We start from the raw sequence: 13094 nt of genomic DNA on the forward strand, positions 1-13094 counted from the left end.
TGGACCTTCATCAATACCTATTGGAAAAAGAAAGAATAACTTTTTTTTCCCTTCAAATTCTATATTGATTTATAAATAAATTAAAGATATGTATAACTTGTACTACCATAACTTGGTCCATCAATTTTATTACTTATTAGTTATTAGAAACTCTTTTCATGCAAGTTAACCTAAATATTTTATGGAGATTATTGCTAAATAATAATTCTGCAGTTTTTTTTTCTTTTTTTTTTTTTGGTCTTGAATGATTCTACAGTTTTATACTTTAGTTAAGCTCTATGCTATTGTTAGGCTTCAATTTATTATTGGGCTTTACGCCTATGATTAGTATTAATTTTGGGCCATGTCAAATTATTAGGCTGAAACCCACCAACTAAAAAAAAAATTATGAATAAAGTGTATTTCTTTTTGTTCCCTTTTTCCCCTCAATTTATTTCTGCTCATCACACAATTCAAATATAAAAAATTTTAATTATTTTATTATGATATATTTAATAATTTTATTGGAAAAAATTAATTATTTTGATTTCTTAAAAGAAAATGATTGTGTAATGCTCTTGTGCCCTATATTTGTAGAAACTAGAAAGCACTAGATAAAACCAATGTGCAAAAAGTGGCCTTAAATTTGGCACAATTAAAATCAACTTCAAAATATTGTGGGGTCATTAAGACCAACATGATTGATTCATTGCTTTTAACGAAAACATGAACCTTTAACTAAGAATTGAAATCACTTTTTGGCTCCTATGCATGCTTCCTTAGTGCTTAAACATTCTACATAGCACTTGCATATATAGTTTGATATCATATGGTATATAACATTATGTTATAACTTATATACACCCATAATCTAAGCCCTTCATCTAATTGACTCCTTTTACTTGCACACAACTTTTGACAAAGTCTAAAGTATAAACCATGTAAAACATATAGAGTCTTAAAGAAGAAGTAAATAAAAATATTGAGTCCATTTGATGAACTCTCATTATTTATTCATTGATTATTTTTCTTAAGAGGTTTTTTTTTCTATTTACAAAACTTAATCAATTTCACAATTTGCCCCTATTTAAAATTGGCTTAATTACTCTATAAATTTTTATAATTTCACCAAATTTTTTATTAGATTTTGAGTGAATACTCCACTTGGCCCTGACAATTATCTCGAAAGGACAACGAGGCCCCTAAAAATAAAACATCCAATCCAGCTCCTGATCCCTTTTTTTTGGACTGATTAGCCCCTGTGCAAAAAAAAAAAATAATATTGACTTTTTTTTGGCACATGGACTTCGTTGTCCCTTCGAGATAATTATTAGGGGTTAGGTTGGGTTTTTTTTTTTTGTCAAGGACCTCGTTGTCTTTCGAGATAATTGTCAGGGGCTGTTTTGGATTTTTCTCTTAGATTTTTATAGGTTAAAAGTTTATAACGAAATTTCTATATTAGATAAAAATATTAGGGTCAGTTTTTGATAATTTTTCGTGTTTAATATAAGATGGATTATAATTTATAAAATATTTGAAACTATTTTTTTTTTTAAAATAACAGCTAATAAAAATTTAATTACAAATTTTTTATCTACTATAAATTATTTTCAAACTATAAAAAAAAAAAACTAATTAAAAATAATTAAACCTTTCAAAATTCTACTAAACATTGCCACATAACAAAAGCATCAACCTTTCAAAGTCCAAACATAAATAATACATGACTCAACTTTAGCTCAAGTACACCAACCTAGAAAAACATGATTCATTGTCCCAACTATTACTTTATTTAAAAAAGCTTCTCTCAATCCATCACCTCAATTTGGAATAAACAATCATCTTAGTATATATAATCTTCATCAACACAATTCATGTTTTCCTCATCATCACTTTGGCTCATTGGAGTGACCTTTTTCAAGTTTCTTTTATAATCCATTCCAATATGCTAGCCCTTCCACCACCCCCTTCAAAACAACAAATAATAAGGAATCAAAGTTCCTTAGAATCACTTGAAAACAATAGGCCAAATAAAAAACTATGGCAACCAAGAAGTCAAAGGACAAAACCAGTTATATGGTGTTTTGCAGGGTTATGTCTCATATTCAGCCTTCTACTAATCTTCTTTGGAATTGTTATATTGATATTCTACTTAGCAATCAAACCAAGAAACCCCACATTTGATATACCAAATGCAAGCCTCAATGTTGTGTACTATGACTCAACACAATACTTGAATGGTGACTTCATTCTCCTTGCAAATTTCTCAAACCCCAACAAGAGAATTGATGTAAAGTTTGAGTCTTTGGACATTGAACTCTTCTTCTCCAACCGGCTCATATCGAATCGGACGATGAATCCTTTTATGCAGAAGCCAAAGGAGACAAGGCTGCAAACTGTGAACTTGATTTCCAAGTTGGTTTTTCTGCCTCAAGATGTTGGTGTGAAGCTTCAAAGGCAAGTTGAGAGCAACAAAGTAAGCTACTATGTAAGAGGGACATTTAAGGTGAAGTTCAACATTGGTTTGATCCATTTATCTTATTGGTTGAATAGCATATGTGAAATTGAGATGACAGGTCCACCAGCTGGTGTTCTAGTTTCAAGACAATGCATAACTTCAAGGAGATGATTGAAGATGCAGAACATGGTGCAAATCTCTCTGTATCTTCTTGTGTTCATTGATTTCTTAATGCTCTATTTTAATTTGCATCTCATGGTATATACAAGTGTGAAAAAGAATGGTATGATTAGATCATTTTTCGGTAAACAATTTGTAGATATTTCTTTTAAGTATTTATTGAGTTTAGAGCATGTTTTACAGATTAGTACTAAATTTAAACTTTTCTTTTGTGCATGTAAAAGAGAAGAGAGAAAAATTACAAGATATTATTTTATTTTTATTATTTATTTTTCTTAATGGGATTGGTGTAACTCCAACAATGTCTGCTAAAGCAAGCATTGGATTTTTATTTTATTTTATTTCAATACAATGGCCTTTTTTTTTTGTTATTAGTTATTGATTAGGATCCTTTTAAATTGTAAAATTTATTGGAGTCAACATTGCCTACCAATATATCATGTCTTAATCTAGAATCTTCAAAGCAAGCACTTAACATTAGTTTAGTCACTTATAATTAGCTGAGACACCAATAAAGCATATGAAAAAGTAGTATTAGCTTTAGAGGAATATCCTAATATCCTTGGCCACCAAAAAACATTTCTTTTGAACATTACTTTTGGTTGGCACTTACCACCACTTAAAATGTTTTTTAGCCATCAAAATTATATGATGAATTCTTTGAAGCTAAGCAATCATAAAGTCATAACATGTGCTTACAGAAACTCATTGGTAGTACAATCCTTCCATTTGATTTTCTTTCTTCCAAAAAAGGAAAAAAGAAAAAGGAAAAAGAAAGTGGCTGCTAATAAAGTTTTAGTACTACTGTTGTTTGAACATACATAATGTTCAAATTCAATCATCCTAACATTTTATAATGCATACTACTTCTATTCCTAGTTATTGTAATCACATTTCACTTGTTTAGATTTCAAATTTTCATATGAAAATGTGGCACTTTATTGTTCTGAGAGGTAGATCATCACATTGGCCATTACAATCAGCTCCTATAAATATATAAACTTTGAAATTTATAACATATGTATGTATCAAAAAAATAAAACATGTTAATCAGAAGAAAAAGGCTTAAGTAGCAGCATCATACACATTCCAAATCAATCTCCAAACTCCATTTTGATGGCTAATTAATACTTGTAGCCCTTTACAAACAAGCTCTCAGAAGCCAAACCAGTTCCACTTCCACCACCATACTTGCCAAGAGTAGCCTCCGAATTCGCCTTGCACCGAGCCAAGAATGCCTCTTGAGCTTTCGTGATGTTGTCCTTCTTCCCGGCCCATGATTTGAGTGTGCTTTGCTGCAGTGCTCTTCCAAATGAGAATGACAGAGTCCATGGCTTCAGCACCTCCAACTTGTTCATTGCATCAAGGTTCAATGTAGCCTCTTCTTCACTTTGTCCACCAGACAAGAACACAATCCCTGGAACCGCCGATGGGACGGTTCTGCGCAGTGCAGTGACTGTGTGCTCAGCAATCACTGCTGGGGGAACCTGCTCATCAGCAAATGAGTGAAATGTTCTTGTTAGTTATTCATGGAGGACTGTATTTCTTGAATAATTATCAAGAATAACAAGGCATAGAGGATATTAGGCCCTGTTTGACAATAAAAATAGACACTAGTACATTTGTTTTGTATTTTCATTTTTTGTTTCTATTTTCATTATTTTTTGAATTTTATGAAAAAAGAAGAGAAAATAGGAAGTGTAAATAGAAATAGGAGATAAAAACACAAATTAAATGCACCAGAGATACAAACCCGTTTGAAAAGAAAATTTATATTAAATGTCTCTTTTTTCAATATCTTTGTATTTTCTGTCTTGAGACGCTTATTAAGCACAATGATAGAGACACTTTTAACTCTCAAGACTCTAACAAATGCCAAGACTAAAAAGAAAGTAACTAATCTCTTCTTTCCTTTGTTTATAGCAAACTAACTCCCTAACTAACCAATGATCCTTAAACTACTATTCTAAGTGGTAATTACTAATTACTCTTGCAAGTTCATTTTGGTCTTTTGCAATCATTTTGAAGATTATTACCTTTGGGCTATCAGAGCCAGGGGTAACCATGTTGGGCTTGAGGAGGGTTCCCTCAAGAAGAACATGATGATCATTGAGTGCCTTGTAAACAGCAGCAAGAACAGTTTCAGTAACAGCAGCACACTTAGCTATGTCATGATTCCCATCAGTCAGAATCTCAGGCTCAACAATGGGGACAAGCCCATTCTCCTGACAAATTATGGCGTAGCGAGCCAATCCCTGCGCATTCTGCTGGATGGACAGCTCAGAAGGCTCGGTTGGGCCTATCTTCAGCACGGCACGCCACTTGGCAAATCGTGCGCCGGCCTTGTAGTATTGCTGGCACCTATGTTGCACAATTACAAATACAAGCATTCAAGACAACACATAAATACATCAATTTCGTAAAAATATAGTACTATTTTGGATCAAATACTTATAGTAAATTTATCAATAGTGATTTTGAATATAGCATATAATAGAGGTTCAAAAAGTTACTCACGTATATAAGTATACAATACAATACAATACGCATACGACATACATGAGAGAAAAATTGAAGTATTTGTGGATCATAAGCCGGCGCACCTTGCACCAAGAGAGTCAAAGCCTTGAGTGGTGGTTTCGCCATTTGTTCCGGCCAATTCCACAACACCCTTGTCCACCTTGATGCCTGGGATGACATTGTTCTCTTGGAGGACCTCAACAAAAGGCTTTCCATCAGAAGTATTTTGGTAGAGAGTCTCCTCGAAGAGGATGACACCGGAGAGGTATTGGAGGGCATTGGGGGAGGTGAAGAGGAGCTCGCGCAGCGCTTGGCGGTTGGCCTCAATGTTCTCAACATTGATGCTTGCAAGCCGCTTGCCAATGGTGCCTGTGCTCTCATCTGCTGCCAAGATTCCCTTCCCTGGTGTGGCTATGTACTTGGCATTCTTGATAAGCTCATCTAGTATATCATAAAACAAACCATTTGGAATCCAAATATATATAAACTTGAAGAAGCTTGATTCAAGTTGAAGAAACTTCTTAGTAGAAATGAGGATACTGTGCTACATTTTTTGGATAGACAAAAACATACAGTTTATACAGTATATGATATAAAAACATTGTATAATTTGTTACCTGCATACTTTCCAACAAAGGCAGACATTGTTACAATGTTTTCAAGCTTCAAAAGTGTTTATTTTGGATGGCGGGAAAACAGATAACAAACGACAGCACAAAAATTGAGTTAAACAAACTACCATGTTATATAGATAAGTCTCTCAAAGGAATATACCAATAGGAATCATGAAAAACAGCACAGGTGTCAAGTGATTAGCCTAACGAAGGTTATCACACTTGGATAGACCAACGTGTGATTCCTCTGTCTGTCACGTGGCAGCTCATCCTTTTTTTCAATATATTTTTATTATTTATATTTATTTTGTTCACCCTATATATTATGTTAGGGGACAGACCAGACAAACAAATATTTTGTGGAAACCTCTCACCCTTGATCCTCTTGGACTTGGTTGGTTCTTTTTTCTTCTGGATATCAAACTTTTTTGCATGAAATGCAAAAGCTAAGATATTATATGTGGATTGTTTGCATGATTGGGTATCAACCACATTATTTATCTTTTTTCTCCTTGTCTTTTTTCAGAATCAAGTACCTCAATCATGCAACATGCATCATCAACATGCAATTTACATTATCCTCATATATATATTCTTCATTGTGATTCATAAAACAGAAAATTTGTAGACACAATACACAATATCCTAACCAAATCTTGGCGTCGCATGAATAATTAGAATTAGAGAATATATATTAAAGAATCTGTATATTCATTTCTATATATAGATATAAAATATCTCTGAGATGGAAAATATATCCGAGAAAGAATATAAGATCAAACTATAAAGAACAATTTTCTCTTATAAGGTACACAAAATTTGTGAAAGAAAAAAAAAGAAAGAAGGAAGGATATGATCAAAATTGATATAAAGATGAAACTCAGTACCAATTAAAAGTATAATTCAGCAAATTTCAACCTCCTCTTTTTTTTTCTTTTTCTTCTTTTTCAAGTTAAAGTCTCATGAGTAATTATCAATCAAAAAATATCTTGTGGATATTAAGAAGGGGCCACAACTTGCATGTCATCATCATCTGTTCCAAAATACCTATCCCCAAACTCCCCCATGCCAGGTATAACACGGAAATCTTCATTCAAACCAATGTCAATCTCAGACGTCACGATTTTTATTCTTGGAAAGCTTTTGCAGACCACATGAACACCTTGAGGTGCCTGGCAAGAACAGAACAAAATTGTAAATCATCACTATGATATTTTCAAGATAAGAAAGGCGCAAGATAACTAAAGAAAATGACAATATCGATAACTTACTGATATGAGATTGAGAAATATAATATTGGACTCTGGTACGCCCTTTCTTAATAGTAAAGAAATCGCTTGAACAGCTGAATTACCTAAACGATGAAGCTATTCTAATGTCAATAATGTGAAATATTTATGAATGAATTATGAACTATACCAACAAAAATGATGGCAAAAATGTACCTGTGCCCAAGATAGGATCCAAGAGTAACACATGCCTATCTGAGATATCATTCGGCAACTTTTCATATATTAGCTGTTTGTTCAATAATCAAAGGATAAAAGGTTAGTTATCATAAAATGAGTGAAACAAAGTCATGCAGTACAAGAATTTGTGCAGACCTGTTGACCGTTGTCTCCTTCTCTATGAATAAGAATCTTCCCAATCTTGATACCTTTGCAGCATGCGCGTAAAGCATTCTCCATACTCTCCCCACTGAAATTAGTTATTGAAGGTATTCAATATGAGGAAATAGTGATTTTCTAAGCAAAAGATTTTATTTATGAAGAAACATCTTTAGATCATAAGTTCATATCAAACGGAGAAAAGAGGGAAAAAAACGAACTAGTCCCTTGGAACATAATAGAGGAATGAGGAACAGGTTTGGATAATAATTTCAAGGAAACTAGTACCACTACATGCAATGTAAACAAGGTTGATTAATAGAAAAAAATTTTAGTCAATACTTGGATTTAATGACTTTATATTTGGAATAGAATGATACCTCCTGATGATGGAGACGCCGCACAACCTCTTACAAAAATCCACACCACTGTATACAGACCCTGCATTAATGGAGTTACCATTAAGAGATTCATACATGAAAGAACTAATTTTGTAAAGATTACAAGAGCTAAGGCTAACCAAATAACAGGCACAAAAGTTGTTCTTTTAAAAATAGTAATTTCTGCGATTAAAATCATCGAAAGCAGAACCTGACTCTCAACTAGGATAAATTTTTTAAAAAAAAAAAAGGCTTACCAGTAGGAGTGATTACTTGTTTTTCTGTAAATGGCAGATGCCCTAGGCCGTGTTCTACAACCTGGTTAATTAACCGAATCAAACCATGACGAATAATATATAAAGAAAATGTCATACTTATTCCTTGTCTTAGAATAGAATATTCCCATACCAAACGGATCAAACGGTCAGAATAGAATACAAAATCATGCTTTGTTGTCTTGGCATCACGTACGAGGGTATGCATACCCCGCATCTGCATGATAGCAATAAATGTGATGAATATGATTCAAGTTATGAAGCTCTAGCCAAATTGTGTAGATAGATGATAAGAGAAATGTAAATAAATAGCAGGAAATACCTGAAAAGTTGACTGAATGACGTATAAATTAGGATATATTTTACACAGATCATGCTGACCAAGTTTTGTTCGAATATGCTGTACAATCAAATCGATGGCCACATGATTATCTCCTCCTCGGGGTATGATTATATCAGCATACTTCTTTGTTGGAAGGATAAAGTCATCGAAAGCCGGCTTCACAAATTTAGAATACTGCATCAAATAAATAACAGACAAGTCAGTTACTAAATCTATAGAGTAGAAGGATTTCAACATCAAATTGACACAAGAAGAATATACTAGCTTGATCAAATATCACAAAAACAAAACATGTCCTTAATAACTTTAATTCGGTAAAAACTGAATAATCACATGTTTCTTAAGCAAGGAACACACACATCATAGCTGATAAGCAACGTAAAGTAAAATAAATTTCCAAAGTCTTGCAATGTAGTAATTGTCATAAATGCGAGATTGAAGGGTGAAAAGACAGAAGATGAGATATGCTTCATGCTGTTACAACAAGTTCGTTACCTGATCAAGCACTGTTGCAATATCACGAGCCTTCTCGGCAGTATCACGCCTAATTCTTCTTGCGAGCCGAACATCAGCATCTGCACTGAACATTTTTCAATGTAAACTGACAGCGTAACTTAGTAGTACAATAAAGATTCAAGATATACGAGCTTATAAAGAACTAGCAGAACCACCAACAAAAAATGTTAATAGCAATAAAACAAAGCTGAAGAAGATATGGTGTCACTGGCATCTGGAAAAGACAAAGAAAAAACATGCATTTTCTTAGAGAATTTGAATATACATTTTCCTATATCATGATCATGATTATGACTTATGAGGAAAAGAATCAAGTCCATGAGATTAAAAGGAAAATGAATATCATAGCAGATTCCAAATACTTTAAGGACTGCTACATAAAACATACAATAGAATGAATTAAACAAATCAAAATGGAATAAATAAAATAAAAAGGACCTGTATCAACAAATATCTTCATATTCATCAATGCCCGAACACGTGGATCATGGAAAATAAGGATCCCTTCCAAAATTATAACATCTGCAGGGTTTACCTGCAAAACGCATTAAGCCAACATAAACTTTAAGATAATGGCTGAAATTTTATTTCAGATAAATTTGCTCTTCTCATGAGGAAAATACAGAAGAAACACATCCTGCGTGATAATGGAAGTCATAAATACACTAATGCATTCAAATACAAACATAAAAATAATATCATGTGAGAGTTCTTCTATGCACTAAAAGATTCTATAGCTTGATAACAAAACAATCAAAATTTAAGAGAAAGAAGGGAAGTTCCAAATACCCTTCTCGCCGGAGACACACCACTCTTGTAACCCTTAAAGTCATACTTTGGAATATTTACTGCTTGACCACGCTTTAACTTGTCCATGACACTTAGCAACTGCTCGGTATCAAAAGCTTCTGATAACATCAACAACATGCATCAGAAATAAAGCAAAGATCCGTCACAAATTTATTAAACAATCCATTTATTAAGATGCTCAATGAGTACAATTGAACTGACCAGGATGGTCAAAGTTGTAATCTTGTACTCTTGTAAGTTCCTCCTCAGTCAAATTATGGTAAAATGAATCCTGTTGTAAATTAAATAATCCTTTTATTATGCTCAGTCATCATCATTAGTACAATAACAAACATCAACCTGAAATAATCTTTTTTAAAAGAAGTAAAAGCATTTTTTGCTTAGAACTAAATGAATGGAGATACTAAAACTAAATAAATAGAAATGGTTGGATTAACAGAGAGCCAATGTTACAATGAAATACAAAAAATGAATCCAAAAATTATTTGAATATCATATAGTAAACATTTATTCATCACCTGATTAACAAGTACAACTCGTTGATCATGAAGCTGCTGAATAATCATATCACAAACGGCAGTCTTGCCAGATGCTGCCCCACCAGCAACACCTACAATATACAAAGACAGTAATGAAAATAATTACTGCAATGGATACCAAATAAAAATTTGTAGGAAAAAAATTGAATATATCGAAACTTATGATTTTGGAATTGAGGAAAACTCTAATGATAACCAACCATGTGAGGTGTGCGGTAGCCAGTAAGATCTACTTTGGAAATGACAAAGTATATGATTTGACACCATTTTGCAAAATTTAAAGCAAAAGAGTATAACTTATACTAGCATATCAAAAAGTGAAGTGATCATTGAATGATATTATGCACCAGCATGATCATTGAGTTCCAAGATCCAACTAATAAGTTGGTGGATTTTATGACTACATTGGCCATTGGCAGCCTGCCATTCAAAAACACACCTATAATGAAAGGTTGTTTATACAAATCATCTTCTGAAGTTGTTGGTTGCTCCATGCTGGCCTTTCTTTGCTCTAGGCAATCCATGTGAAATCCAGAGAAGTGAACCTCAGAGTTAGACCCCATCAAATCTTCAATTGATTTATTGGCAAAGACCTGGAATAGACAATGGATTAAAATCATAGGAAGGGATTAAACAAGAAAATATATTATGTTAATGTATGAAACATGGATGGGAGATAACTTATGGAGTTTGCATTGCAGCTATCAGAAGCATTAGTCTTGAGAACTTGCAAATGTTGGTGATTGGATCATGCCAACCATTTCCATCATTCTTAAGTTATTTTTTCAAAAAGACTAGACTAGCCACCTTGTTTGGATTAAATATTTAGTTTAATTTCATGAACTTGACAGTATACAGATCATCAGATCATGTTTTTTTCTTTTGCTTGTCCAAAAGCATCATTCTGTTCATTAGCCTTTTAGGAGGCATTTCATCACAGCAGATTGAGATTCTTTAGGGAACAAAGACCACCCATTTTGGTCTTGGTCATGATGTTCAAGCAATCTTTCCAATCAAGCTATCCATACACAACACTCTGTTTGATTCATGTCACAAGGATTCAACAAGTCTTACCTTAGTTGCCAAAGGCCTATAGCAACCCTCCTCCTTTATCTGGACTTGGACAGTTGGACCTACTATATGAAATGTAGACAGAGTTCTATGATACACAAACACCATAGAGTTAAATTCCTAACCTAAAAGAACAAAGATTTTGTTGTCTAATCATGCCTCCCAGCTATGAAGAAGAACAAGAAGACATCGTATGACACATCATGTACCAACATTGAATTGGTCTAGCAGTGCAAGCTCATGATGCTTTTTTTTTTTCCAATGCTCTCAAGTTCGAGTATTTGCCAAGGTAACAAAAGAAATGTGTTGGAAGGGGCAACTACGGACCCTAGCCGGATTATACAGTCAATGAAAAACCAAACCATCCGATCCAATGGACATTACAATAAGTAGCATCACATAGATTCTGATTCCGAAGAAACAACAAATGGTTCTTACTTCTTAGCATAATTTCAGCACTACCATCGCATGAGAATAAACAGAAATCAGAATCAAACTAAAACTAGTTTCAGAACAAAACAGAAATCCAGATCTAATAATTCAATGAATGAATGAACCAATATATAATAATGCTGATCTGGAAAAACAAACGTACCTGGTGAAATCAGAATTGTACAGAGGACGGAGCTGAGGAAAAAGGATGGAAATCCGCGAATGGTACGGTGTCAGATATGAATTGAAGAAGAAGAAGAAGCTGATGATGATGATGATGACGACGATGATGGTGATGATGGTGGTGGTGGTTTGGTGCAGTAGGACCCTACTCTCTACTGCTCTAGTAGTCTCTTCTCTTCTCTTCTCTTCACTACTTTGCCCTTCTTTCTTTTTCCTTAAATATTATTATAATTATTATTATTTTAATATTTGTATAATAATAACAGTAATAATCAATGAATGATTATGTTATTTTTGGTAGATAATCGATCAATTATATTGTTGACATATATAATTACAGATTTGTGGCCTAATGTTACAGCTAATCTAATCTTACTTATATTACAGTGTGTGCGTGTTTTTACATGCAATGAGCCAATTACAAAAAAGAGGGCCTTAACGTGGGGAAATGTCATTTTTACCCTCTCACCCTTCTTCTCTAATCTCAAGTTAACAAGTTAGAGAGAGAGAGAGAGAGATTCAGGGGCGATGGGGGTGCTAATTGCCATAACTTGTGCCGCCATTGTCGTTACTAACTTCAACCCAACAAAGCTATGTATGTAAAACACTAAACACATTGTGTAGCAGCTCAAACTTAGAGAGGGAATCAAACCCAAGATATTTATTTTAACTCTGTTATATTATATGCATATTGAAAATATATAAAATAATGTATATAAATATACATAAATATATAATTATTAATTTGATGATTAATTTTTTATTGTATACATAATATCTTTGTATTTTTAAGAGTTTAGTTAACATATATTTTTTTAAAAAAAACTTAAATTATTATTAATAGAAATATAGGATCTTTTTTATTCTAATAGATACATAACAAAATTACATTGAAAATTAAAGTGTGTTAATTCATGTTTTTTTATTTTTATTTTTGATATTTTTTATTAGAATTTTGTGGTAAAAATTTTTTATTGTTGTTATTATTTTATTTTTCATTTTATAAAATAAAAAAATGTAAATTAAATACATTCTTAAATTTTATAAATTTTCTTAGTTAATAATTTAATATGTATTTTTAGAATCCATATTAACTAAATCTTTTTTCTTAATTAACTAAAGTTGATTTTGATATTTCTATTTTGATACACTAAAAATTAATTTATTGCCGATAGAAATTAAATTCT

At 32.7% G+C, this 13094-nt stretch overlaps 3 protein-coding genes across 3 annotated transcripts; 1 reads left to right on the forward strand and 2 right to left on the reverse strand.

The window, feature by feature from the left end:
- The first annotated feature begins 1924 nt into the window (after positions 1 to 1924).
- LOC112764573 (uncharacterized protein At1g08160) lies at positions 1925 to 2608 on the forward strand. The gene has a single exon (XM_025810245.2). The coding sequence runs from the start codon at positions 1925 to 1927 to the stop codon at positions 2606 to 2608; it is 684 nt and encodes a 227-aa protein (XP_025666030.1).
- Positions 2609 to 3532: 924 nt separating this feature from the next.
- On the reverse strand, positions 3533 to 6307 carry LOC112764572 (fructose-bisphosphate aldolase, cytoplasmic isozyme 1). Its single transcript, XM_025810244.3, has 4 exons — positions 5755 to 6307; positions 5221 to 5578; positions 4654 to 4978; positions 3533 to 4104 (listed from the first exon to the last, which is right to left on the reverse strand). The coding sequence occupies exons 1-4, from the start codon at positions 5780 to 5782 to the stop codon at positions 3742 to 3744; spliced, it is 1074 nt and encodes a 357-aa protein (XP_025666029.1). The 5' UTR covers positions 5783 to 6307; the 3' UTR covers positions 3533 to 3741.
- A 138-nt stretch (positions 6308 to 6445) lies between these two features.
- On the reverse strand, positions 6446 to 12543 carry LOC112764571 (uridine kinase-like protein 3). Its single transcript, XM_025810243.3, has 15 exons — positions 11888 to 12543; positions 10661 to 10814; positions 10201 to 10292; positions 9884 to 9953; positions 9662 to 9780; positions 9311 to 9407; positions 8852 to 8931; positions 8336 to 8530; positions 8147 to 8230; positions 7996 to 8056; positions 7739 to 7799; positions 7356 to 7449; positions 7197 to 7269; positions 7023 to 7105; positions 6446 to 6923 (listed from the first exon to the last, which is right to left on the reverse strand). Exons 2-15 carry the CDS (start codon positions 10782 to 10784, stop codon positions 6750 to 6752), a joined length of 1407 nt encoding a protein of 468 aa, XP_025666028.1. The 5' UTR covers positions 10785 to 10814; positions 11888 to 12543; the 3' UTR covers positions 6446 to 6749.
- Between the last annotated feature and the right edge of the window lie 551 nt (positions 12544 to 13094).

The sequence above is a fragment of the Arachis hypogaea genome, chromosome 17 (genome assembly GCF_003086295.3).
Source record: "Arachis hypogaea cultivar Tifrunner chromosome 17, arahy.Tifrunner.gnm2.J5K5, whole genome shotgun sequence".
Taxonomy (NCBI): Eukaryota; Viridiplantae; Streptophyta; class Magnoliopsida; order Fabales; family Fabaceae; genus Arachis; species Arachis hypogaea.

Bases quoted from the DNA above. Each gene is read 5' to 3' on its own strand.
- LOC112764572 (XM_025810244.3), bottom strand. From the start codon at position 5,782: ATGTCTGCCTTTGTTGGAAAGTATGCAG. The intron at 5,579-5,754 runs GTAACAAATTAT...ATGATATACTAG, and splicing joins CTTTGTTGGAAAGTATGCAG to ATGAGCTTATCAAGAATGCC. The intron at 4,979-5,220 runs GTGCGCCGGCTT...TGTGCAACATAG, and splicing joins TTTGACTCTCTTGGTGCAAG to GTGCCAGCAATACTACAAGG.
- LOC112764571 (XM_025810243.3), bottom strand. From the start codon at position 10,784: ATGGGGTCTAACTCTGAGGTTCACTTCTCTGGATTTCACATGGATTGC. The intron at 9,408-9,661 runs GTATTTGGAACT...TGCGTTTTGCAG, and splicing joins GTGTGTCTCCGGCGAGAAGG to GTAAACCCTGCAGATGTTAT. The intron at 8,231-8,335 runs GTATTTCCTGCT...GCTATCATGCAG, and splicing joins TCATTCAGTCAACTTTTCAG to ATGCGGGGTATGCATACCCT.
- LOC112764573 (XM_025810245.2), top strand. From the start codon at position 1,925: ATGCTAGCCCTTCCACCACCCCCTTCAAAACAACAAATAATAAGGAAT.